This window comes from Squalius cephalus (assembly GCF_949319135.1).
Source record: "Squalius cephalus genome assembly, chromosome: 8".
Taxonomy (NCBI): Eukaryota; Metazoa; Chordata; class Actinopteri; order Cypriniformes; family Leuciscidae; genus Squalius; species Squalius cephalus.
In genome coordinates this window covers 31,896,068-31,918,860 of record NC_137129.1, presented here as the reverse complement: position 1 = coordinate 31,918,860, position 22,793 = coordinate 31,896,068, and the positions used below count along the sequence as shown (strand labels likewise).

At 38.1% G+C, this 22,793-nt stretch overlaps 2 protein-coding genes across 4 annotated transcripts in view; both read left to right on the top strand.

Moving 5' to 3' along the window:
- LOC307162838 (uncharacterized protein) overlaps window positions 1-22,793 on the top strand; it is a 40,115-nt gene that overhangs the window by 13,152 nt on the left and 4,170 nt on the right. The gene's annotated exons all lie outside the window — the stretch shown is intronic.
- The window catches only part of pleca (plectin a), an 89,954-nt gene continuing 72,811 nt past the window's right edge, over window positions 5,651-22,793 (top strand). For 2 of the 3 annotated variants that reach the window (XM_079878470.1, XM_079878468.1), the window contains exon 1: window positions 20,696-20,974. In XM_079878470.1, coding sequence (XP_079734596.1) covers window positions 20,929-20,974 — 46 coding nt within the window. In that variant the 5' untranslated portion in view covers window positions 20,696-20,928. Of the gene's footprint in view, window positions 5,965-20,695; window positions 20,975-22,793 lie in introns of those variants that run through there. The other variant, XM_079878480.1, reaches the window with a different exon arrangement.

The following is a 22,793-nucleotide window of genomic DNA, read 5'->3' as shown; positions in this document are numbered from 1 at the left end:
ACGTTTGTGCATTTGGCTCACAAGTGACTTTCAGTGCATTAAGGGTTGGCATTTCATCTTTCCACGACTTTGGTTTTGCTAGTGCCTGCCTTGCTCTACCAGAGTTTTCTTGTAGACATGACCATGTTTCTAGTAATAATCATATTTATCCACAAAGTAGATTACCACAGGATGTTTTGATAATATTCCAAGTTTGATCTGCACTTGGCTGCCATCCTGTGGTAGTAAATTTTTGCTGTGGAAATTAGTGAGTCAGCATATCTGCTTGCTCAGCTCATTTAAATTCATTGTAGAGCTGCACAATTACGACAAATACTTTCCTTGACATTGTAATCACAATTATTAATATTGATTAAATTAATCACAGTAGCCTTACTCTTACCTCAATTATTTTTCAGATATTGTCAAGAAATGCATCCATTTTGTTAGGGACTTGGAATATAAAAAAAAAAAAAAAAATTAGATTTATCATGCTGAAATGCATGATACTTTGCATCTGAGTCTGAATACACAAATTTAATTTGTGAGCTCCTTTATATTTTTAACTCCAGATCTGAAGTTTCTGACCTGCCGTCCCATTGCAGGGGTCAGGTTTCACACAGTTGCCTCTGGCTAGTTTGATCCCTGCAGAATGCTCTAGAATGTCTGGAATTTTATTTGTGTAGACACCAGAGAAAGGTTTGAGGGGGGATTTTTATGAGTTTCATGGAAAGGCAAGCATAACACACTCTGACACTGAACTGGCAGGATGACAGGGAGTTATAGTTACCAGACACAATATAATAAATCCAAGCCAAGGCATATTATATTATATTATATTATATTATATTATATTATATTATATTATATTATATTATATTATATTATATTATATATGATTGTGATATTTTTCATGTATATTATGTATGCATTTTTATTTTCAGTACTAGTATAGTTAAAATAGTCTTTTTAAAATGCAAACTTATGCTTTCTCTCCTGTTTTAATAATGCCTATGAGGTGTTGAAGGATGGAATTCAGCATATGAACTTCAACACATCCAATTTTTCCTTCGTACCATCACTGCACAGCACAAACTGATAATCAGTTACTCCTCACTGGAACTACTGGCATGTAGGAGATCTCCAGACGATTGCATTTAGGATTTATGTCATTAATTAAGAATTCAACCAACCCATGCAAGTGTATTGCAACATGATATATCTGCTATAAGAAGCTTGTACTATTTTTTTTTTTTTTATTTGCTGCTGAAAAATGTCAGATGGTTGTCTCCAAAAAATGTCTCCAAAATCTGTAACCTTTTAGACGGCACACCATGAATCAATTATTCATGATTAACTATAAATAGCATACTGAAGTTGATTCCACATACTTCCAGACCTCAAAAATACAGTGAATTATTCACAGATTCACAGAGTTCTTATAGTGAAGCATCTAACTTCCCATATCTCACTGTTATCTTTACATTTCACACACAGATAATGTGCAAGAGTTCAGAAGCAGATCTGAGGGAAATCAGTGGAGACTATCCGTTTTGATCTATATACTGATTTTGTGTTATAAGCTAAAGTCCAGGTTAAGTGCCTTGATTGAAGTGTATTGTTTTTTTCTTATGTTAGACAATGACAGAAAATTAGATTGTGGCAGTTCATTCGTTCTAATGCCAAATATTTTTGAGATTTGATGTAGCCCCCAAATGTCAGTCCTACTGCAACCACATGGTGTCAGTAGTTCAAGCAAAAATATCTGAGAAATGTTTTAGATTTAAAATAGTTTTTGCTCAAACAGGGTTTCCATCAAGCATTCTTTTTACTTTAAAGTCCAATAGTTCAGACTGAGTTTGAGTGATACCGATCATGTAGACCAAGATGACAAGCTCATTAGGCCAAAAGACATCTGTCCTGCTGCTGCAATGTAGAAACTCGAGACATTAGTGTCATGCCTTTATTGATTATCTGATTTTGAAGACTTGAAAAGCTAACTGTGCTATGTCAATGTAAATGTATAGAATTTAATGCTGCTATCCTTTGGTTCTCATGATGAACTTAGACACATGTTGGTTCTTTTAATGTCCAGTAAGCAACCATTCGAAATACCCTAGCAACTGCATAGCAACACACAAAAAAAAATGCAATGCTTTAGTAACTGCATAGCAATGTCCTGGCAAACCAACAACACATAGCATCATGGCGGAGAGCAGGGTTGCCAGATTGGAAATGTCCAATTATCATACCAGAAGCTCAAAATTATCGTATTTGGAAGAAAATTAACGTACACGAGTCAAACATACAGAATACAGCTATTTATCTAGACCAACAACTTTTTGACAGGACCTGCAAATTACTGTAGTGCTAAATTATCAACCTGAACTGACTTAAGCGCCGCGGCAGGAACGTTAACTTCGGCTTGTGAGAGAGAGTCAGGGCCCTATTTAAACGCAAGTATCAAGCGCGAAACGCAAGTAACTTTGTGGGCGGATCTCGGATCTCGCAAATCTAAAATGGGTTGGTCTGAAGTAGCTTCATTATTCATAGGTGTGGTTTCGGCATAACGTGAAATAAACCAATCAGAGCGACATCTCACATTCCCTTTAAGAGCAGGCGCGCTTGTTCCATGGTGGATTGCTATTATAACGGCGGATTTGCCAGGCGCACGCCAGGAGCGGTTCACAGCCGAAGAGACCGACGTTCTCGTCAGGGACGTAAAACACAGAGAAGTGACATTGGGGATGGGAGAAACCCACCCAAATTAGCTTCGGTTAAACAGGCGTATAATAATTTGGGTAAATGTGTAAGCTAGATTTATGCCTATTTTTTCACATCTTCATGGACACAACAGTGATTTCCCTCGTGTGTTAATATTTTTCCTTGTAATAATGTATGATTTGCAAAAATGAAAACTGCTGCTTCTGTGTAGATGAGAGAATCAAAGTGTGTGCGCGTTGTGCACACTCTACATTGATTATGGCCAAGCATGCGCCCTTAAAATAGCATATTAATAACATGCGCAACACGCCACTGACTTTAGACTAGGTTTTTCCTGGTCAGTGGCGGAATTGTTTTCTAAACCTGCAAAATAGCACCAGGGAACGTTTGCGCCGAAACACGCCTCCTCTTTTCGCTGCACCGCCCCCGGGAGCGCAAGTTCATTCCCTAGTTTACCGGCGTGTGCGTGAGTGCAAAATAGGAATGATACATGCGTCGGTGTACAAAGTCAATTACGCTGGGTGCAAGATAGGGCCCTCATTCTCCACGATGATTGGCCGAAAAGACATAACGTGAGATGAGATTGAAGACCTGTCATACTTGATCAATAAGTATAGATGCCTTATGATTACAACGACCATTATTTGAAGTGTCACAATTTTCATAAATGATCATACATCGGTCAAAAATATCGTACAAATATGATAATTATAGTACGTCTGGCAACACTGGCGGAGAGTTTTGTGCTACCAACAGTTTTCTTCAGAAAATGTAAAAACTTGGTTTATTTTTGTTTCTGCTCAGATTTCAGCTGCTTTGATAAATAAACCAGCTGTTAAAGTGTGATTTGAACAGAATCCATAAATATGTTGGACCATGTTTTGCATCTTTTTAAGGCATATCCAGTTCCCTTAGTCCTTGACAGATTAATCACATACTTTATTTTCATTCCACATTTGGCAAAGGTGTTCAGAGCACATATATCAGACATGATTAAATTATTTCCGAAGAATTTATTACATGGCATCTCCAGAAAAGCAATAAAAATGAATGTATTTTCTAGAAATTTCGTTCTCTTTTATGAGGGTGTGCATTCTGTGCAAAATAATCTGCACTTATTTTGACGTTTTATGGCTTCTGAAGCCCAAATATTTGCAGTAGTTTGAGAAAGAGCTTCTCAGTGACATTAAAAATGTCAAAAACTGACAAACATTATCCAGGATTTTGGAAAAGAGCTGACAGGTTGATGCATTGTGGCCACCTTGGGAATGCTCGTAACAGGGCACATCTGGTGTAGGGGATTTCTTAGGGGTGGGGTTTGCCCCCTTGAGACTGTTGGGGGGTTTTAAGATGGATGGCTGTGAATGTATAGTCGCTACCAACTTGAAGGGGTTTTTTTTTTTGTTTTTTTGAAAGGGGCTAAGGAGAGACAGCAGAACTGCATCTCACACCCACTTCATTCTTTAAAAGCTAATTGCTTTTTAAAGTGATAAAAGTTCAGTTCCTCCGCCCCATCCTCATCTCAGGAGGCTTTTCCATTTCCTCCTGAGATAGACTGTAGGACACACTTCATACAAAAGGGCTTTATTTCCTTCTCTCCTTCCCACTCGTTCTCTCTCTACTTCATTTAATCATCACTGTCACTCTCTCAAAACATACACACACACACACACACACACACACACACACACACACTTTTGCTAGTGGTTTCTAGGGCGTTTTTGGTTGTTGCTAAGTGCTTTCTGGGTGTTATGGGTTGTTGCTAGGTTGATTCGAGGTTGTTTCTAGGTGGTTTCTAGGGTGTTTATGTGGTTACTAGGGCATTGCCATATGGTTTCCAATGAGTTCTGGGTTGTTTCTGAATGTGTTCTTGGGTATTCTGGGTAGTTGCTAGTATTTTGTCAAAAGTACTGGAACTTTGGCATCAAGCCGAAAATGAAATATTTAAAAAAAATAATAATAATAATAATAATAATGCCAAAAACCTTTTTGCAAGGCTGCTATTACAGAGTATCTGGTCAATTCGGTAGCCACTGATAGGTAGAAGCTACATGCCGTTTTAATGTGTTATTTACTTTGGCATCGTGACAACACTAGTTGCTAGGGTATCCTTGTTCCAATGTTTTTATTTTTAAAAATGTTGTTTATTTATTTATTTATTTATTTTATACAGGGTGTTTTAAGTGGCCAGTAGTTGGTTTTTATGGTGTTCTGGATTGTTGCCAAGTGGTTTCTAGAGCATCTGGGTGGTTTCCTTGGTGTTGCTAGGTGACTTTTAGGGTGTTTTGGGTTGTAGCTTACTGGTCCAGTAACTGTTTTATCATCTGGCAGGTGTAAACTGTTAGTCTGAACATTTAGGCTATAAAAGTTGCAACTTGCAACTGCATGATTTGAAGTGTTTATCATGTTGAGGATGATGAGAAATATTGATGCTTACTGTAGCAAACACCATTATTAAAGGATTTTTTTTTGTGGTCAGGATCTTATTTTTTATGTTGCCTATTGCCATTGTTGAAAGTTTACTATTTTTGTTCATCTGTTCAGTTCTATCTGATCTTTTGACCTTAAGCATGTTATTTAATGACTGCTTAAGCATTATGTTATGCTTTTTTTTGCCCATGTGGATGCCAGGGATTTGGTTGTGTTTGTTCACACATTGTTTTTAGTGGGTCTGTATGCATGTAAGAGTGTCAAAGTCCTGCTGAGATTTAGCTCTCATGTCAAAGCCAATATTATCCCACGCTACATACTTCTGCTGATCTACCAGCTTCATAACGTATTCATTGTACTAGATCTGATGTCCTTAGAAAGCAGCCTGTTGCTCCTGTGTGTACATGTGTGTTTCATATATGCCTTTAAGAGGTGGGACCATGCTCTCTCTCTCTCTCTCTCTCTGTGTGTGTGTGTGTGTGTGTGTTGGTATTTCTCAAGCTTAAGGAGGGGAGTGGTACTGGTGGTCTGGAACGAGAGCCAGAACTGTGGGGGAATACTCACTCACGCACTTACTCATACATACACACACATACTCTCTCACACACACAGCCTGGAGAGAGTGAGACTGTACAAACACACCAGTCTGTTCTAACAGACCAGTCGTCAGGAAAGCACGTCCGAAGAGGGACTGAAAGTAAGAGAAGAAGGGAAAATAGACGAGAGATTGACCTGACCTCATGTCCATGTACGATCCAGCCAGCGTGACTGCTCACGTAGACGAGCAGGAGTTTGTTCAAGCCTACGAGAACGTCAGGGAGAAGTATAAAGGTACTGAAGCCGCGGCTGTCACTGTCCGTGTGTGAATGCACCATCTGTGCGACTGTGATTGTGTGCATGCGTTCACGTCTGGAGAAGAGGGGGCTGTAGCTCAGCCATTGCCGTCGGGTTATAAGTAGTTCCACATTGACTGGCAAAGATGTGCGCGACTGCAGAGTTGCAAAAGACTAAACCTAGAGGCAATAGTTGCTCTGAAACTTTTGAATCACTGTGAGTTCTACAGCTGTTTCTGTTAAAACACATGCTGGCGAGTCCGTTTAATTCAGATGTAATTCAGATGTCTTCAACCCACCTGGCGTATCATGGTCTTCAATCATCCAGTAGAGGACTGTCTATACACATGTCGTATGAGACAAGTTTACTAAGTATTAATAATTTATTCTTGGCATTTTTGCAGCTATAAAGACTGATTCATAGCAGTTGTACAATGTTTACCTTTATTTACATATAAGGCCTGCAATATGAAGTTGTGAACAGGAATGCAATTTAAACACTCTGAAAAGCACTGTGTTATTATATACATTACTGTTTAAAAGTTTAGGGTCAAAGTTTTTTTTACACTTTTGTTTAGCAAGTATGCATTAAATTGATCAAAAGTGACATTAACGACATTTGTAATGTTACAAAAGATTTCTATTTCAAATAAATGGGGTTCTTAATTTAAAAAAATCACATTTTCCACAAAAAACATTAAGTAGCTTAAATTAACAGTTTTGAGCAGTGATCATAATAATTTCTTGAGCATCAAATCAGCATTTGAATGGTTTCTGAATGATCATGTGACACTGAGGACTGGAGTAATGATGCTGAAAATTCTGTTTTGCCATCACAGGAATAAATTACATTTACAAAGCAGATTTTTTTTACAAAGCCCCCCCCCCCCCATAATTACCATGGTTTATATGCGATGCCATTGTTGTTATAGGGCCATGTCAGCTAAAATATATTTTATAGCAGCTAATTTGATTTAAAATGACATGTTCTGACTTGTTGTTTTAAGTTGTTTTAAGTTAAAAGGCTCATCTGGCAGTTTTGGTGTTCTTAACTATGTAACCCTCCTCTCCCATAATCCCACTTCTGCCCCATGTCTGCAGGACTGGGTCCTGAGGAGAGATCTATATATATCGCCCCAGTTTATTATTGTAGAGGAGAACTGGACCCAGACGGCCTGCAAAAGTTTGAATATTAGTCTGAACGAATCCTCTAGAGGGGTTTTATGCAAAACTTATTTTACACAAAAATGTCCCCCCCATGTTTCCAGTTTGGAACTGATATTGATTCTAGTGCCAGCATACTTTACACAGGGTACATGCATTTACTGGTCAGGTTGCACCCTTTGTTTGAATCCCAAATGTTTGCTGGATTACACAAAGCCTATTTAATAATATCAAGCCTATTTAAACATCTCTTCATGATCTGAGTGTGTAAAATGTTTTGTGTCTTCCTATGGACCTCTTCCCTTTTGAAGTGGATCACATGGTGACAAATTTGGCAGGAGTGTGAGTGTTCCATGACCCACTGAGACGGTGTCCTCTTTTGTGTCGCCTTTCATTTTTGCGACACCTGCTGATAAGAGGCAGATTTAGAGAAGATTAAGAAATGCATAGATTGAATTAGACGTGATAACTTATCAAATTGCTGTGAGCTAAATCTGTAACATTTATATTTTCTCCATTTTAGGATCATTTTAAATGTGATTTTCAGGTGCGTGTTTTAAAGTTGGTTTGTCCCCACAGTGAGTTCAGTACTGATGGATTGAAATGCAGCGAAGCGGATATTTTGGTGTCATTTCTGTTTTTAACATCCAAACGTAATACTCTTCCCGTGTGTCTCTTAAATAGGATGGCTGAACTAATTTTAACCGGAATGAAATCTGTCCTATGTTTAGATTACTTTTAAATGAAGCATTCACAGACCTCTTCAGATGCAGGATCGGATTTTGTTACTTTGACATCACGTTCTTCCCCCTTTAACCACATCTGTCTCCGAACTAGAATCTGACCTTTGACCCTATGGCATACTTATTGAGCTTCCTGATTGTGAGGTTGAATGGTAACCTGGTAAGAGAGTATGGAAGTAAAATAATGACAAATGTTTTTGAAACAAAAAAGCTTGTTGAATTGCACTACTCCAAAAAAAATATGCATTGCATTAACCCTGCTTGCATTTTAATGCATTGTATTTTCAGGGCTTGCATTTTTTATGGGCTGAAATTCAACATGGTTGTATATTTAAGCTGTGAATATTTCAATTCAAAACATTTCACACACGTTTTCATTATTAAAAATTCAAAAATCAATATTCACCTTTCAGATTTCACTTCCAAAATGTTCATTCTGTTTAAAAATACAACCTATAATATTCGACCGGCAATTTTCGGTCCATTTTATTTCACTTAACAAATTGCTTCCACAAATTCAGTTGTTCAAATTCAACAGAAAATTCAACATTTGACATCCGGGAACGGCAGGAATATCAGTAGATTGCCGATTGATAATCTCCATAGCTGTTAGTCGTCCTCACCAACAGGGGGTGCAAGCGGCTGTTGACGAAGAAAACTAGAGCAACGGGTGAGAGACTCATTCATTCGTTGAATTACAGAAATGGAGCAAGCAGTTGGCTATTTGTGATGATTATCATATGGAAAAGCTGATAAAGACACAAAAGCTGTGTTTACATTTAAGTCAACTGTTACTTTTGTACATGTAAGTTTTGCACAGCTTTCTCTGTCGTGACCGAGATTATGTTATTCCCCGATGCTGATGTACAGATCAAACGTTAAATCTGAGGTAGTAGACATATATTTCTCTCGGTTGTTTAGTTTTCTTAACTTTATTGCGGCGCTGTGTTGCAGAACTGGGGATTCCCTCAATACGTCACTCTCCAGGATTCTCCTGCGGTCTCAAGACACTCAAAGTAACTCAGTGGACAAAATACAGTGATATAAAAGACCAAACTCCCACCTTATTGGGGATGTAGGCTATATTAATAGGCTACAGGCAAGCAGATGGACCAGAATATGAACGTAACGCGCAAAGTTTCACGCTAAGCGATTCCCAGTGAAGTACTGGCATAAGTTCGCCTGACACTGGACATTCGCACATTTAGGGACCGTCTCTAAAGTTACATAAGACTTTGGTACACACGTTTCTAACTTCAATAGCATTTGAAGAGAATGACTTAGTCATAAAACCAACTCTAAAGTGTTCATGTAGGTGCCAGACATGATGCACACTTTTAGTTTTTTGATATTTAATAAAATAAACTGTCAAATCATGTGTAGGCCTACATATTGCTATTTTTTTTCAGAACTACATGAGCTCATATTTATTTTAACATCAACTATCTAAAAAGTGTGTATCATGACACCTACATGAACACTTTACGGTTGGTTGTATGACTGTAAGTCATTCTCTTCAAATGCTATTGAAGTTAGAAACGTGTGTCCAATGTCGTATGCAACTTTAGAGACGTATGTAACTTTTTAGAGCCCGTAAAAATGCAAGCCCTGAAAATACAATGATTTAAAATGCAAGCAGGGTTAATGCAATGCATATTTTTTTCAAGTAGTGCAATTCAACAAGCTTTTTTGTTTCAAAAACATTTGTCATTATTTTACTTCCATAAGAGAGCCTGTGTTTGATCAGCAGAGTGTGTCCTCTAACCTTAACCAAACACAAGGTCCCTTAGATGACTGTCTAAAGGCCGCTGTTGACCCGAGGTGACCCTGTGTTCAGGTTGGAGTAGCTTTAAAAGATGCAATGTGCAGTTAAACTTTGGCTTGGCCACATCTTGAGATGGTATGCACACTCTCACACTAATGATTTAACCCTTGACCCCAAGAGTATTTTCCTGGTATCACCATGGCAAAGCCATGACTCAGTCCTCTTTGAATTCCTGAAGTACATTAGCGAAGTACATGTATGTATTATGTGTATTTTAAACCAATTAGATGCAGTGGCCCCAAAAAGTATTTTAAGCCACACCTAAAATATATGAATGTCATTGTATTAATAAAAAGTACCAAACCAAGTGGTATTTTTCTTTAAAGGTGCTCTAAGCGATGTTGGGTGAAGTCACTTCTTGTCGACGCTCAAAGTATTGTCAAACAAAACAGAGGCTAGCTCGACCCTCCCTCCTCCTCATACCATCCCGTCCCCTCCCTTCCATGCTTCCTGAAACAGTCATGAACCATTTAGAAAAACCAAACTGGATTTACCCACCTGTCCAGCAAAAACAGAGCCACCTGAATTTCGGATTGGAAGCCCTTCTGCTGGCGGAGTTCTCGCCACCTTTTGAACGCTTTTCTAATGTAAATTCGGGACTTTGTGCGTTCCTTCTCCTTTTCCCTCTTCTTTGTTATTTGTTCATCGGAACGTAGTCTCTTTGGTCGTGTGTCGGCCATATCAAAATTCTCAAGAATATACCATTTTAACGCTAGTCGTTGTCATTGTCTAGGACATCTCTCCTCTAGCTAACTTCTCTTCATGCTTCTCTCTCCTCCACTCCCCACACCCCCCTTCATGTGCATGCGCACTAACCCCCCAACCCCCATTCATTCTTGTCGGTTATTGGCTGGAACACTGTTTGTTATGTTTTGTGGTCCAGGCTGGGCCAGTTTGTTTTTCTTGCCGTTTGTGGAACCTGGGCTGTCTACAGAGATTGCGTTTTTTTGCAGTGTGTTCAGGGGACAGGCATCTAGCGGATAGTGAGGAGATGTTTGCTGTATGTGACAAAAATGTTTTGGTGCAAACGTTCCCTGGTGCTATTTTGCAGTTTCAGAAAACAATTCCGCCACAGACCAGGAAAAACCTAGTCTAAAGTCAGTGGTGTGCTATTCAGATGCTATTTTAAGGGCGCATGCTTGGCCATAATGTAAAGTGTGCACAATGCGCATACAATTAGCTTCTCTCATCTACACAGGCGCAGGCAGCAGTTCCCATTTTTGCAAACCATTCATAATTACAAGGAAAAATATTACCACACAAGGGAAATCATTGTGGTGTCCATGAAGATGTGAAAAAATAAGCATAAATCTAGTCATTTATCCCGCCGGTATAATAGCAACAGCGCCTGAGATCCGCCCACAAAGTTACTTGAGTTTCGTGTTTGATATTTGTGTTTCAGATCGTTAAAATAGGGCCCAAAATCTTTTTGATCAATGTCACTTTTGATCAATGTCATGCATTCCCTAAAAGAGTGAGAACAATTGAATGTTTATTAATTATTCATTTTATTTTTATTTTTACAGATGCCACCTGATTTTATATTATCACTAATGAGGTCAATGAGAGTGCAAATAATTTTTAGGGCCACTGTAATTTCAACTCTTTATTTTAGTTTGGGAAGAGGATCAATAAAGCAAAACCCTAAAATTTCAGTTTATAATGTAAGATTATCAGTGTATTAAAAATGATCACGACGGGTAATCACGTGAAACAAGGAAAAAACAGTATGAGGTGCGGCATTGACAAAGTCTGTCTGTTTGTAACTGCCAAACATGTGTTTCTGATCTGAATAACTTCCTTGCTTTAATCTTGAGCTACCTTTAGATCGTCCACATATGGAGCAGCTCTAACCCCTCTACTCCCTCAGCCAGGATCAGGTTTATGCAACCTGATCTTACATTCTAAAATAGTGCCTCTGAAAAGCCTACTCATAGTGATGAACATACAGGCATCCGTGAGTATGCACGTTCACTTATTCATAACGCAGATTTGGATTTGAACTAATGCTGGTCACACGTTTAAAAGTATTTGATGTGTATCCATACAGTATTTGTTACACATGATTTCCTGGAACTGTCCTGAGACACACCCACTTGCACAGAAAATACACCCATGAGTAAAGCTCATGACTCAAATGAAGCTCCAAATGATGGCGTGGCCAATGGGAATTGAGGGATTATTTTTTGTAATGTGATAATGATTGATGTCATTAAGCGTTCCCGTGTGAAATGCATGGATCATCTTGGGAAAGTCAGCTCTTTATATTTAGAAAACCCAGGCTGGGGTACGGTCACCCTATTTGAATGTGAATGACTGTTTACAAAGAATAACAGCATATCATACATTCTTTATTGGAATTTCCTAATGCATTCAGTAGTTTTGTTCAAAAATCCATAGTTTTATAACAGAGCTTTTTAACTTAAAGGGAGGAATGTGAATGAAAAGGGGAATTAAAATTCAGTTTATATTCTTTCACCCTAATGCCATTCTAAACCTTAAAAAACATTATTTTGTCTGCAAAACACCAAAAAAGATATACAATGAATGTCAATGGGGTCAAGTCTTTTTTTTGGACCTCACTGACTTCTGACTTTCATGGTATGCGTTTCATTCTGTCCTGTACTATTAACAGAATGGACGTTAATGCCGATATAGTTGCTTTATTGAACATAACAAACCCCTGACTCTGCTGTCCGGGATGAACACTAGAAGGCAAATTTATGTCACACAGAATACAGGTCGTGGTGCAACAACAACCATCCCAACAGTATGGAGAGAAAGCAGTTAAAACAGTCTTCAAAACATGTTCTATAGAAGAAAGAAATTCATACAGGTTTGGTACGACATGAACATAATCTCATGATTAAATGATAACAGAATTTTCATTTTTTGTGGTAAACTAAAGTCCCATAAAAGCAATTATATGCCACACTTTAGCATAACATTGACTGTCGACTGAAAGTGGAAAATGAAAAAGAAAAATTGGAAAAGGAGCATATCGAAATACAGTGAAAGCTGTTTTCCTGTCCGAGGCCTTTATCCACGTCTTAAAGAGGGAAAGTTTAGGTAATGGAAGTCATGGTTTTCCGAACTGGAAATAGAAAGGGAATGTTGTTAATACACTGTTGAAAAACGTGTTTTCTTGGAGAGAATGCTGGAAAGAAAGAGGTTTAGAGAGATATTTTATGCTGTGGATTTCATGTAGGTGGATGATGGAGAATTGGGATGTTTAAATTGCTTTTTTGGTCAAGTTACTTGATTAGCATAATTTATTTACTAAATGAGGTGCTAAAGCAATGCAGACAGAATGTACAAATAAAATATCTTATTGAATTTCTCCCGCTCTATTTAACACAAATTTACCAACACATGATATGTTTCTTGGGTATTTCATTAGTTTTCTAGTAAATTGAATAGGAACAGCTGGAAAGTGTTGTTAATACCTTTATTAAGGGTATTTATGTTCTTAATACCTTTCACACATAGCCGATATTGGTCACCAGAGATTGTTTACTGCACTTTTCTTCACCTCTTTAGGATTTCCCACACATCTACAGGCAGTACCTTATGCTTAATGTCTTTGGTGCTAACGGCCACGTCTTGCTCTAATCTGCATGTTTTGGAAACTTGAGATTGTTTGTTCTGCATACCAGCTCTTTTCTCCACCTTTTCCAGACGAATGGGAAAGCCAGTTTTTGATCACTTCAGCTAATGATTGATGATCATGATTGATTGCTCGCACTTAAGGAAGAATGAATGTGCTATCTGTCTGTGATTTGGTTGTCAGTAAGTTAAAAATTTGCTCAGTTGGTGTGGAATTTCTGTCACTTGGATACCAAGGATGTCTGCAACAAACTCCCCATCCGTCTGGTAATGCTACACATACATTTGAACCAGGAAACCTGGGAGCTGTAGAAACATCTCAGTCACTTCATTATGTTGAGTCATGGAATGTTTAGTCATTGTTGGAATATAGTAGTTTTCCTGTTTGCATTGTCCAGACTAAACCCAAGGAACATGACTAAGTTGATCTGTATGTAAGTGATGGCAAAGTCTATTTGTATGCCAGTAAGTGAGTGTGTCAGAAAGTATTTTAGACCCTCTCAATAAAACATCAGTTTATCATATCATCCAGCTCTAAACTAGAAAATGTGGAAAATTAGGCATTAAGGTATTACAAACATTACCATCGTCCATTTCTGTAAAACTGCTTTGACAGTGTGTATAGTGAAACAAAGCTTCTTACTTGACTCAAGACTGTATCGTTTTAGCTTTGATCAGTGGCACGCTAGGCCAGCCTGATGCCAGGAGTGCTGCATCAAGTTGCCATGAATGCCATGTGCGTTCATTAAGGCATGTTGGCACCAGGGTACTGGGTCTATTGTTCAGGAATTTTGGAGACTGCATTACTTACACGTAACTTTTAGAAAAACATAATATTTTCTGTTTGCCATCCATCCATCCATCCATCCATCCATCCATCCATCTAAAATTGTATTTGTTTATTACTATTTTATTTTTTAGGTTTTGTGAAATTTGCAGAAATCACTGCTGTCTGGAAAGCATCACAAAGAATGCTACAAACCAATCACTAATGTTTTGTATTGTATGCCTTTTTTTTTTTTTTTTTTTTTATGAATTTGTCACATTGTACATTAGCTGTAGATTTTCCAGGTTGTTGCAAGTTTTCTTTTTTGTAAAGGAAAAAAAAGTGAACAAAAATAAAATGTATGTAAAATAAAATATACCTAATTGGGCTTTAGGACAATAAATAAACAAATGATCGTGTTCGCCCACTGAGTAGTATCTAGTATATCTAGTGTAATAGACTTTATACTGTATCTATTACACAAGATGTACGAATTGCAAAAAAACTCACATTTTTGTCTGAGCCAAAACTTGAATGACTTACAAATTAGATGAAATCTTGTGGTGAGTTTCATGAAAGGTTAAACAGAAGTTTGATGGGATTCTTGGAAGGCGTTGTGCTGGTATTTGTCATCTGTCAGCACATAATTAACCAGTGAAATTTGACAGATGAGCTTTAATTGAGTGTTTGGCTTATGTGTTTATCCGTCTTGACTGATGGCTCAATAACTTATAAACGTTACTCAATGAGACATCGTTATCATCACATGCACTAGGGTCAACTTTTCACTAGGGTGAAATTTTCCCCAACATAACAAAAAGGATTTCCCTCTGATAGATAAACAACCTGCTAGTTATCAGATTGGTCAAGGTCCCTCATTAAACTGTCGACCTTGATTCTGTGCGCCAGAAGAGAAGCTCAAAATCAAGGTCTCTCAAGTGTCCTTTTATTTAGCTTTACTCTCTACAGGGGTTTCATAGATAGAATCACTGAACTTCACACTGTCACACTACACTGGCTACTGTACGAGGAGAGAGGAGCGAGTTGAAAAGATGTCAAACTTTTGTTTGTTGACAGTTTGCTATCTGACATGTATCTATGGGGACCATCTTAACAGTCTCCTGCAACGCCATTGCACTGAGGTGGGCTGATGGGTCACAGAGAGACAGGATGAGTGATCTACATGTGAAAGAGTAAACAAGTCCGTGCAAGTTGCCGAATTCTACAAGCTTTTGTGAGGTGACAAAAAGTAAGAGACAGGTCAGAGTGTTTTTGTGATCAGAGCCAACACACTTAGTAGGAAAAAAATCTACCTGTCCAGTATTTGGTAATGTTGTACCACAATATATTCTCAGCATATTAGAAAGATTTCTGAAAGATCAGCTAACACCGTAGTGTAGCTAACAAGTAATGAAGACATTTTAAGTTGTACTATAATTTCACAATATTACTGTTTTATCATGTTTTATAAATGCAAGATTGTGAGCATAAGTGACTTTTTTAAAAAAAATCTTACAGACCCCAAACTTTAGTCTACATGGACATGACATTTCAGTTGAAATCATTTTAATAGCTTACTTTTAGATTCCACTAAGAAAAGTTCAGCAGTAGACCAGCTAACATTTAAAATTCTCTCTTATCCAGCTCTTTGTATCTCTAACAAGTTTGTTCCACCAAAGGATGTTTTGGTTTTCTTGCTTTGACTGACAGTAGCCTTTTGAGTCTCAAGATGGGCTGTGATTAACTTTCTATCTTTCATTGGTATGGACTGTGAAGTGAAAAAAAAAAAAAAAAAAGTGACTGCTCAATGTTGTAACTGACCAATCAAAACACATATTTTAGAGCGCCATGTAATAGTTATTTACCACCTGCTCTAATGCAGTATTTATCGGAACAAAGCAATGGCTTCTTTCCCAGCAGTTCAATACAGATTTGGCAAATATGTTTTTTTTTTCGCTTTAAAGCAGATCAAATGCAGTGCAGCTGGCCATGGCTCTAGATAGTGACAGAAATTCAGAAGGAAACTATTATTTTTTGGCATAACTGAGCTGAAGTGTCATTTATACTTTATATAAATATATATATAATATGCCATTATACATTTCCTGAACACATTCATAGTTCCTAGATATGCTTTAATAATGTTCATCTCTAGACTATTCAGTTGCAAAAAATTATTGTCTGTTGAAACACTGGCATGTTAACAAAAACACTTTTTTCAGCAACGGAGTGCTACTTAGTTTACAAAGGTTGGCCAAAACAGAGATCATTAGAATATAAATATATCTTTAAAGAAAAATCTAGGGCTTTTCACACTTGACATAGTCAACAAACCCTGTGTAAACGGAATGCCGGGTTATATTGCTTCATGTTTTACACTGCTCATAATTTACCCAGGCTTAACAAATAATCCTTGGTATTCATACTTTTCCTACTGTACATTTCTAAACTCAGGGTTAAAATTCTTATTTGCATATTTGCAGTGTCAGTCTGATTGATTGGATGAACATTGTATACGCGACCTGTTTGCAAAGGCTCTAACATTGCGCATCCTCATATTATACCTCATATTATATATTGTCAACTGCTATCAAGTTTCTCCTTAAATGGACTTTTTGGACTATAAAGGTAAAAATGAAACGGTCTCTTCCACACTCCAATTAACGTGTCTTTTTTCCCCTCAAATGCTGAAATGACTGTTTATATATACAAACTCTATTTCAGTGATTGTACAGAGCATGTGAATATGAGGCATATGATTTTCAGTGAATAACAATTTACATTTACAGCATATCTCACAGAAAGCAACTGTATGGCTTCATAAAACTTCACTTTTATAATATTTTTTTGTTGTTGTTGTAGTTTTGGTGCTTGACAGTTCCAGTCCTCATTCACTTTCATTATACTGAACAGAGCAGTCAGAATCTTTTCAAAATAAGAAAGAAATAGTCATATGTGCTTGAAACAATTTGAGGGTAAAAAAAAGTAAATAACGATTTTTGGGTGAACTTTTCCTTTAACGCCAAATCTTATAAGAAATATTTAAAGGAAGCGGCTATTTACACTAAGTGAAAATAGCATATTTTCTTAGCGATATGCTATTTATCGTGTGAAAAAATAGCGATAGATTATATTTACACTATGTAAAAATAGCAGTATTGTCTTTGCAATAAGTGTAAATAGTAGTTAGATGTTATACTTATGAATAGTGGCAGTTACTGTTTGCATAATGTAAATTATGATGTTTGTTAAAGTTATTAAATGGATTCCGCCTTATTGGGCAATAATGGGCTCCCTACGCCTACCCCTAACCGATAAACACTTGATTATTAAACACACCTTAGACAATTTATTTCTACTTTTCAAATATTTTCTTAATTATTATTGAAAAAAACTAGCCTAGAAATGTAGATGCACCCTAGCGGCAGCAAAAATGTATTTTGCAGCCAGGGTAGTCTAGCAACTCTCCGTTGACTTTCGTGCTGGAAAAACCTAAATTGGGTCAGGCCAATCACGTCGTGTATAGAGTAGACGGGGCGGGCTTAACATGATGACGACAGAGTTGCAACGGTTCCCTGCTAACGTTACTTGAAAACAAAGAAAAGTTGCTGCTGGAGAACAGTCTTTCGAATCGGCTTTGGCCTCGACTCTGGAGGACTTGAAGTTAAGTTTTTCTTTGAGAAAAGAGCAAAGAACGGCACTTAAGTCATTCTTAAAAAAGGAAGATGTGTTCGTAGTTTTGCCGGCCAGATTCAAAAGTTGAATCTATCAACTAACGTTAGCTCCGCTGTTGGGAAAACGCTCTGGTTGGTTGAAGCGTTGTCCTATTGCGTGCAGAGGGAATTTGAAATACAGCCGTTTATCCCGCCCCTCGGATTGAGCCGTGTCTATGGTGAGTTGCCAGACCTAACATCTTGATGTAGAAAAAAATGCCTTTCAGATCTGATATGTGATGGAAAAAGGGAATAGAGCGAGTTCAGCAAAAAGGGGATTCAAACGAGGGTCGATTTGCATGAACTTTTTGCCTCGCATCTTACCCCTACACTATTGGCAATCTTACGTCTTTCGTAATTTTGTTTGCGAACTAGATGTTATTGGGCGGAGTTAGTGTAACCTCTGCCAACAAGGCGGGCTATTTGCATTTTATGTAAATTATAGAAAAAAAAAAAAAAAAGATGGACGACCGCCTTCACTCTCTACCATTGTAGAAAAGTGAAGCCGCCAATGTCCAAATATGGCGCTGACATCTTAGAACCTGAGTCTGCACAGTATGAGCATAAAATGGAGCCGCGCTATTAAGACCCCGCCCACACTCCCGCAGAATCAGTTAGTACAGTTTACTGCTGAACAACTCATTATGTCGAAATTAAAGTTGAAGCTCCAACCTCCTCCCGAAAATCCTGAAAAAAGTCGGTGCCTCAGTGACTACTTCGCTCAGAGAAGCTGTCAAGAATCACAGCTGTCAATCATGACATCACATCCCCTTTTTTATAGCATTTAAATAACTAATTAAAACCAAACTTATTTGAAAAACGAACACTTGAACTTACATCAGCGTGATGAAAACTACCTAAAATGACAGAAACCATCTTTGGAAAAAATGTATTTGAAGTGTTATTTGATTGTTTAGTTTGTCACGTCCCATTCGATTACAATGAGAGGGTGGGGTTTATGAACTATACTGCATCCAGCCACCTGGGGGCGATCAAAACATTTTGGCTTCACATATCAGGACGTCTGCGGCACACTTGGTGTAAATAGACACTCCGATATTTAAATATCTCAAGCTTGAACCCCTTGAACTTTACTTTGTGCTCTGCCTTGTGGCTATGACAGACTTGTAGAGGTAGAATAAAAAAGGGTCACTGGGGGAAAAAAAATAGGCAGAAATAGAATAGCAGTCTGTGTCTGAGAGAGAGAGAGAGAGAGAGAGAGAGAGAGAGAGAGCTACTAATCTCAGGAACTTCAGCAGTAGGCCAGCTTGGCTGCTCTCAAAATGCTGTGTCATCTAGTCTGTATGGGGCTTTTCTCTTTTTGTGTGTTTAGAGCCCGTGTTCTGGCTTTGATTGTGCACACACATCAGTTATGACAACAATAGAGTCTGATGCCAAAATCAAATAATGCTTTGGCCAAAAAAGAAGATTAGGTGCACTGATGTCGTCAATAATTGTTTAGTGTGAGTTTATCTTTTTTGCTGCATAACTGTCAAGTAGACTTTTCCTTGCTGAAGCATTAATTGCAGCAAATACTGTGCTTTTCTTTGCTGAGTCACTGTACTATAACTGTGCTGAATTATGTTTGTTATGCTTTTCCATTACTTTATTCATTCACTTTGAAAGAATATGGTATGTAATGAGATTTTGTTGTTGTTGATTATCATTGCCATGTCATCTAATGTTTGAAAAGCTTAGACACTCTCAGGTTTAGATCTTAGCTCATCTGTTTGTGTGTCTCATCACTTTGTTTTTAATATCACACCTTATTTTTGAGCTTACACACTTACATAAACACATGAGAAGCTATTCAAAAAACATCTGCCACAATTCTGTCAGCTCATATATTAATGAGCTGTCGTTCTCACGTTTAAATAGCTTTGCAAGCTTTTCACGCATCATATGGGTAATAGATGGTGACTGATCAGGTAGCCTAATCAATGATTTAATCATTCACATAATCTCGTTTTCACTGGCTTTCACGAGCCAATAACAACACACAAGTATTTTTTGAATTTACATTGTATTACATTTCCACACTTTATATTTATTTCTTTTTTTCGCTTTGCTTTGCTTTGTTTTTTGCCTAGTTTTGTCTTGTTAGGGGCCCGAGCACCAATGGTGCGAGGACCCTATTGGAATTGCTCCATTTATTATCTGAATATTATTATTATTATTGTTGTCCGAAATGAATTTTTTGAGGGCCTAAACATGCTCGAAAACACATGAAACTTTGAACACTTGTCAGAAGTGGTGGATATAAAAGAAAGAAAGTAAGTATATGTCTAAGGGATCTATTTATATATTCAATGAATACTTTTTATTTTACCCTGGAAAATGTTATAAAATATGAAGCCAAGTCCAGATCACAAGAGCAGTTTTTTTGGTAGTGTGTGCAGTTTTAGCATGTTTTCATTAGACACTGATGCTGTCATGATGAATTAGAGATTCAGATGGAGTCATAAATGAGAATCTGTGGGTGCATTTAGCTAAAAACTGACAGGTTGTAAATAGTTTTTATGGATAGCATTTGGAGTCATCATGTTAAGAGCTAAAAAAAAATACAGTGGTTTGACAAATTACAGGGAAAGAGAGAGGCAACCAAGGTCCCAGAGTGCATTTCTCTCAGTTTCACGTTCTTGTGCCATTTCTGTCCTTGTCTTTTACTCATTCTTTTGCATTTCACTTCTTTACATCTTTCTCTCTCTTAGTTTATACTATCTGCATCTGTCTCCCACCTTCAAACATCCCATAAGTGGGCACAATTTCTACTTATCTCGCATTTTGATTGGCTCAGGCACCCCGTGGGACCCATGGGGGATGGGATGGGATGGGCTGGGCTGGAGGAAAGACAGAGAAGGAGGAAGAAGTGAGGGAGGGGTACTTTTCACTTTACAGTTTCCCTGCAAACAGGGAATGAGCAAGTGTGAGAGAAAGAGTGAGTGGTTGAGCGAGAGAGAGAGGATCAAAACAGAGAAACCACACGGTCAGCAAGCAGCACTGCAGACTTAGCCGAGAGAAGAACAGAACTAAATCCTGAAGTCTTGCAGCTGGTGAAATCTTACTGGACTGACCTTGCGCAGTGCACGCGCACACACACACACACACACGCTCCCAGGAAACAAGCGTGACAGAATCCAGTGACATGGACACAGCCCGGTCCATCCAACATGAGATCACCTCTCTCAAAGGTACCCACCTCTCTTGATCAATGCGGATCAATTCCTAGAGGAATGCGCCGCAAGTTGAGCCGTTTAACAGGACGGGAATGGATTTTAAGGAGGGCGTGAATGGTGTGCAAAGTTCTTAATTCCATTGTGTCCTCTCTGGCTCAACTTTGCTGTGTTATTTATGAAGGGAAGGGCCTGGTCTTTTATGTGGGAGCCCTCATGCTTGAAAACTGCCTGTGTTTGTGAGCTTGGCTGCTTGTTTTCTTTTAACTGTGCTGGGAAGCAGCAGGATTCTGCGCCAGCCATGCGGCATGTTCGGGTGCGCTGACTGCCGCATCACCACGGTAACAGCCAGTGCATGGGTTCCCCCGTTCCCGTTATAGAGCTGCCTGTAGTGTACGGTGTGTGTAATGACATGCGGACCAGGAAGTTTGCTGTCATAGCACACAGCTCTGTTTTTCAGAGTGTTTTCATTGGATAGATGTCTTATTTCAATCAAAATTGATTATGTGATGATATTTTTTGTAGCTGAAGCATCCCGGGTCTTCCTCCGGTTGGGCTTGGGCTGAAAAATGCTGAGTGCAGATATCCAAGAGTCTGTCTATCGGAGCATGAAAATAGACCAGCACTAAATGCCTGGAGATTAATTGGGCAAATGTGCTTTTGAGCATGCAACAGATTTTAGTGATTGTGCCATGGTGCTGAAAGGAACTGGATGTTTTTTTTGTTGCTCTGTCACTTGGTTAAGTGGTCCTTGTTAAATTTGGATGCTACGTGAGTCCAAACATTAGCACCTTTTGTGGTTTGTCATTTGTTTAGTAAAAGTTCAGTTGATGGATTAGAGCAGATATTGACTCACAATGCAGATGTGCTGAGTCATAACTCAATACCAGAGCCATGCTAAACCTGTCAACTAGATGGCAAAAACTTGTTTGATTCTCAGCTCAATTATTACACGTATAGTATAAGTCCATATAAGTATTTGTACTGGTTTTATTTGTAAGTTGCAGATCCCTCTCAGGTCATTTTTATTTTTATTTTATTTATTGTATTTATTCTTTCCATATTCAAACTACTATGCACTATGACTCTCATGACTTGCTCTTCTACACATATAAGTGGCTGGCTTAACCACATTTTTCTTATATAAGTAGTTTTTCTGGTGTTTAGAAATAATAGAATAATAGAACCTACTTCACCCTCACTGCGACCAGCCACATTTCTGGTGACTATATGTGTTGTTGACATGCAAATGTGGGTTGTCATGTGTTAATATATTAACCTAGCCGATGTCAGTTAAGGGAGTTCATAATAAACATTTCTAGAGCTTACTTTAAAAAAAAAAAACTGACTGTGTAGGAAGTTTTGAAATACTATGGAAACATCAACACCTCCAGTTATTGTTATCTGTGGCTTGATAGTTCACATTATTTTTCATTATTTATTTTATCTCCTTATCCTACTTTAAACTTGTCTGAAAATGTTATTCAGTCCAAATCGGAGTTATTTGTGATCTAAATGTGTCTATTATGATGAATCACTGACGGTAGCTTGAGTGTGTTTCATTGGAGCTGCTAAGTATCCAAAAAGCCTTCAACTGTTGTGACCAGAGTGAATGTTTTCCCAATTGTCTGAGTAGACAAAGGCTTCTCTCCCATCAAACACTCCTGACAGGCCTCTACCCCTACTTACCCACTTCATTGAGGGGTCACTTTCTGCTGGACACACTCTTGGCAGCCTTAAAGCAGAGCTGGGTGTGATCTACCTGTCAGGAATATTAATGGCAGTGAAAGCTACTGCCTGCTGGAGGGAATGCTTGTAGTTTAGCTCCAGAGATTTT